This window comes from Canis lupus, chromosome 28 (genome assembly GCF_048164855.1).
Source record: "Canis lupus baileyi chromosome 28, mCanLup2.hap1, whole genome shotgun sequence".
NCBI classification, from domain to species: Eukaryota; Metazoa; Chordata; class Mammalia; order Carnivora; family Canidae; genus Canis; species Canis lupus.
This window is the reverse complement of record NC_132865.1, coordinates 13,196,694-13,202,203: the sequence shown is the minus strand read 5'-3', so window position 1 is coordinate 13,202,203 and position 5,510 is coordinate 13,196,694. Positions and strand designations below refer to the sequence as shown.

The following is a 5,510-nucleotide window of genomic DNA, read 5'->3' as shown; positions in this document are numbered from 1 at the left end:
ATTTTATTTATTCATGAGAAACACACAGAGAAAGGCAGAGACATAGGCAGAGGGAGAAGCAGGCTCTCTGATGCATGGGAGCCAGATGTGGAACTCGATCCCAAGACCCTGGGATCACAACCTGAACCAAAGGCAGACACGCCCCACTGAGCAACCCAGGTGTGCCCAAAGATTTTTTTTTAAGAGTTTGTTTGTTTGTTTATGAGAGAGAGAGAGCACAGGCAGGGAGAGGGGCAGAAGGAGAAGCAGACTCCCACACGAGGCTCCATCAGGGCTCAATGACCTGAGCCAAAGGCTCAGGCTTAACCAATTGAGCCACCTAGGCATCCTATAAACCCAAAGATGTAAATCATTAACTGCCTAGTGCTTTTTAGAGTAGTATCTTCTTCCTGATGATTGAGAGGAACCCTTCAACCTCTGCTGCAGGCATTGCTAAAGTGGCTGACAGTCATCTGTGTTCACCTTGCAGAGACTGTCCTCTGACAAATGAACCATTGGCCCATGTTCCTCTTTGTGTAAGGACACCTTGGGGGCTGAGAGTCTCTTTGACTTCTGGAGGGCAAGCGTGGCCATATTTTGTACACACTTGAGGAAGGGTGGGCACAAGTCCTATGGGAATGAGTGTCACTGCCCACATCCAGCAGCTGTGCGGCCACCAGCAAGTCCATCATTTCAGGTGCACAGCTGTATGCTTCTGGTTTTAATATGACAATCCTAGTTCCCTTCTTTGGCCTCCTTCCTTTCCTCCATTCAGTTCTTGCCCCAGCCCCAGGCCAGGTGCTTTTGTATATTACCTTGCAATTTCATCCTTAGGAAGGAGCCTAGGGCAGACCCCAGACCCCATTCACACCTGCTGTCCAAGTGTAATTACTAATACAGCCCCTTTCGGCTGTAGACAACAAACTACATGGACATTCTACTTTAGCACATATGAAACATAACTCTCAGAATTTATTTTTGATCAACTACTATCTATTTTTTTAAACTTAAGGCGCAATATGATATTTACATAATTCTTGCCCTTTCCCCTTTTTCCTCCTCTAGGGTTTTCAGGCTTTCCGCTTAAATTTTACCTGTACTACTCTGTTTTGCTCTAAGCCCTGAGAGTACTTCCTAGCAACAGCCCTTCATGAAATTATGAAGGGACTTTGTGTAGCTCTAACAATTATATATAGAAAGCATTGAGAAATTCAGGCCTGGCATGTAACATAATATCATTCTGCAAAGACTAAGCTGTCAACAGTGAGGGCAGATGTACTAGCCTGATTATTTCAAGTGGGCTTATCGATAAGTAAGACAATAATTGCTTTAAATGTTCTTCTATAAGAGTTCAACCACAGGTTATGAGGTTCAGGCTCTGTTTTGTGTTCCATCAATCATAACTACTTTAAGCAGAGCCTCCTCCCTCTGTAAAAACAAAAAGCCAGCAGTGTGGGTTTTCAGCATCTGTGCTACCCAAAGTAGTTTCCAACAATCGTATCTCCAGTGCACTACCTCCTCTGTGGGTCACAGGAATTTCCACAGAGCGGCCCTTTGACTGAATGTCTTAACCTAAATGGAACAGGTCTGCCGAACAGAACTCAAGGACTAGGGAAGGCAGGAGGACAGAGGCTCAGGGGGCCTTTGGTGCTCTTCTAATCATACCACAAGCAAGAAGCTTCTCACCTCACCAGTTAATCAGTTTGTCCCCAGCCCTCACTGTCACACAGCTTCAAAACTGCACTTAATTTGTTGGTTTTATTGAGCAAATTTATGTTAAACAATTTTTTAAATTGCTGGCCCTGAGATGTGTCTTCTTCATGCCCCAGCGTCCTATTAGTGAACAAGTTTCCATTATGCAGATACTTTCTTCAGACCTTTTCATAAATTCGAGTGCTGACAGTCTTATTCATGCTATATTCCTAAAAGCAGAAAGGGATCTATTAGAGTTGGTGGATGACAAGTTAAACTTGCTCTGTCCCTCCTTCCCCAGACTCTCCATTCAGAATGCAAAACAACTCAGTTAACTTGAGAAGCATGGGTCAAATAGGAGTATCTAAAAAATTCAATTTATAGAAAACTCACCACTACCATTTTCCCATCTACAATTTGTCTTTTGATTGTTGTCTCTTTGCCAAGCCATTTTTGGACGTGAATCATTGAACCACTGGTTAATGTTATGATGCTCTATAAATGCATAAAGGAATCAGTTAAAAATAACAATTCATGACACTCTAACCTACAGAAGACTAGACATCTACTTTTTCATTTCTATTTTGACATTCTTTCCCCCCATAATCCCTCCTCAGCTCTTGTCATAATTTATTTGATTTAATATTAAAATATTTATTATTAAATATTATGTTATTAAATACTGATTAAAATCACTTAATTTAAATATGACAAACTAGAGAAGTCTCAAGAGATTATTCAATTAATGCTCTCCTTCCACAGACGAACAATACCTAAACTGTTTGTGAATAATTGTTCTCTTCTATATGCTTTTTTATACAGTGACAAAGAGGGATCAGAAAAAAGTGAAAACTTGTCAAAGTTTTTGGCCCTGTGAACCATCAGAATAATTTGCAAAGGGATTGACTTTAGAGACATGAACAAAACAAGCCCAAACTGACTTGGTAATTAATCAGACTAGGTACGAATGAACCATGCTCAGCCACCTTCTGTTTTTTTCTGGATTGTGGAAAACCAAGAAGACTTAGTTTTTACCTTTACTTTCCGGTTGTCTGCTGTGATTTCCTCAAATTCTTCTCCCAGTTTGAAGGAGATCTCAGTGTTTTTGAAGGAACTTTCTGTTTTGATGTTCACTTCATCCCCATTGGCACTTATGCTGATTCTTGGCTTCGCTAACCCTGCCAGGTTCCGAGCTGCTGCATTCATTCCTGTAAGGCAGTGTGCCTTCATAAGACATTTAGGAAGTGCTAACAACTATTTTGGAAAGCAATTTAAAAGGAATATATATTTCCTCCGTTCAGGTTTTGGGTAATGTGTCATAATTTTTTCAGTGCTCACTATGATAGCTGGGTTGAGCCAAACAAGCCCATTCAGAAGGTCTATCTAGTGGTTACACTTGACATTTTGAAAAGCTCAATTCACTTTTTGAGGCTATTGTATCTTGTCTAAAATCTTCCAGACTCATGCTTCATCTAAAATATGTATCTGTGTGGTGCTTTTCAGGGGATCAAAACTCATGCTTTAGTTGGGGAAGTGTTACAACAGTAGTGCAGAGGGTGTTATTATCTTTATTTTTTTTTATTATCTTTATTTTAGAGATGAGTACACAGTGTCCCAGAGAAGCAGAAAGGCTTATTGTAGGTGATGTGTCTGGTAAGTAGCATAGCTGAGATTTAAACATGGGTTTTCTAATTGTCTAAGAATTTTAGCACACTTAAAAAAAGCAAAACAAGAAATACAATTTTCAGTTTATATAAACTACTCTGAAAGATAATGACTTAATGAAGTTCCAGCTCAGGGGCATCTGGATTAGCTCAGTTGGGTATCTGACCTGATTTCAGCTCAGGTCATGATCTCAGGGTCATGGGATTAAGCCCTGAATCAGGTCCCTGTTTGGCGCATCTGCTTCAGATTCTCAATCTCTCTCTCCCTCTGCCCTTCCCTCTGCCTTTTTCTCTGCTCTCTCTCTCTCTCTCAAATAAATAAGTAAATAAAATCCTTTAAAAAAAAATGAAGTTCAAGCTCCTCTCTTATTTGCAGATTACATTTAGATCTGGCCAAGTAAAGAGGAAATATGCAAACTAGACAATTTGGCTAAGAGCCTGGCCAGATTGAGGAATGACCATTGTCAAACTTGATTCCTATAATAGGTACACAGAAGAGCTGAGTCCTCTCTCTCATTATCAATATTGAACTTGGTTTCACATTTAGATTGTGGAATCGATAAGACACATCTGACTTCAGAGAAGCAGTGTCAGCTGTGGATCACAGAAGAGAGAAGAGTGGGGTGGTTACAATGCAAGCTTTGTACCTGTGAGCCCAGGCATGTACTTTCCTTCCTCTAACCTTTATATTTCTCAGTAGCAGATCATGGATAACTATAGTACTTGCCTCCTACATGTGCTAGGAGATGAAGTGAAAAGACTTAGCATGGCAATGGCACACAGTGGATGCTCAGCTATTATTCTCTGCCAAAGTCCAGTTCCCAATCAAAACAAGTGCTACTCTTGCCATAAGCCCAAAGTTCCTTAGATGCCCCCAAATTTAAACTCAAAACAGGTGAGTCTGAATCCATGCAGAAACAGGGAAACATGTTCTTAAATATGTTCTCTAGCTCCCTGAGAAAGTTGATACTGAGCGTGAAAAAGGGACAAACATTACATTATGTACACACTGACTTATTATGCATTGATCAGCTCAGCCAAATTAAAGAAGAAAATAAAGTTAAAAAAATTCTTGGCTTTATATACAGTTTATTATTGCAAGGAAGACTTCTCTTAATTAAATATTTAAAAATACGTGATCAAATATTAAATAATTACCATTCTTCTACCATTAGTGACAATAGTTGAGTTGTTATGGCCCTGAACCATTTTAATTGATATTTATTCAACTTGAGGATGGAGCTAAAGGATGAATAGGGTTTGTATTTCTGAGAAATATCCAGTGGTGAGACATTTGATGAGTAAAAATGTTACATTTCTTCAATAAAAAAATAGAAATTCTTCCAAATATTTTTAAAATATCACTATATGTATGAAGAGTCTAAATATTAACCAACTGGAAGTTTCATTTGTTGCTATTGCTCTTTTGAAGTTATAACTTAAAGCAAACCTTGAAACAAATTTAGCTGATGAATTTAATTATAGATATTATTACCATCTATAAATTTGAAGCTAGGAAATACTATTAGTTGAAATGATGAAGCTAGAGAGAAACTCTAGGGCTTAGGATGATACTTTCAAACAGAATAAATGGACTTAAATATATGGATAATGACTAGAAGGAAGTATCTGTGAATAATTTTTGTATTCCAAAAATTATTGCTAGTAACAAAAAAAATCAAAAACAGATACATAAACTTTGTTAATCTTATAGACTATTTCCTCCAAACACAAAAAAGAGATCTGTAGGAAAATTCATTGTAAAATGCAAACCTAACCACATCACAAAATGTGTCGCCAGTTCCCAAATCTCATAATGGTATTTCTTACCCAGTTGTTTCAAGTATTCCTCAAAGTTTTCACTGGAGACCAGCTTCCAGGTTCCCAAGAAGGGCTCAATCATGGTGGAAAGCTTGCTGAGAAGAGGCACTCACAACCAAAAGCCAAAGAAAGAGGGAACGCTGTGCTACCGGTACCTTAATTTAAAAGGCGTCTTCATCATGTGACTTTTCTGGAATGACCAATGGGCAGCAGCAAGACCAAAGAGTCTAGGTACCAGCATGACTCATTTTATTTACCTCCAAATTAAGAAACAGAAAATCAACGTGTAAAGTTGAATTTAAGTCAATGATTACAGCTTCTAAGAAAGAGATTTACACCCCCAAGTCACCTGCT

At 38.7% G+C, this 5,510-nt stretch overlaps 1 protein-coding gene across 1 annotated transcript; it reads right to left on the bottom strand.

The window, feature by feature from the left end:
• Window positions 1-1,718: 1,718 nt before the first annotated feature.
• LOC140619953 (fatty acid-binding protein 9-like) lies at window positions 1,719-5,310 on the bottom strand. Its single transcript, XM_072803793.1, has 4 exons — window positions 5,166-5,310; window positions 2,707-2,879; window positions 2,065-2,166; window positions 1,719-1,901 (listed from the first exon to the last, which is right to left on the bottom strand). Exons 1-4 carry the CDS (start codon window positions 5,236-5,238, stop codon window positions 1,851-1,853), a joined length of 399 nt encoding a protein of 132 aa, XP_072659894.1. The 5' UTR covers window positions 5,239-5,310; the 3' UTR covers window positions 1,719-1,850.
• Window positions 5,311-5,510: the final 200 nt, after the last annotated feature.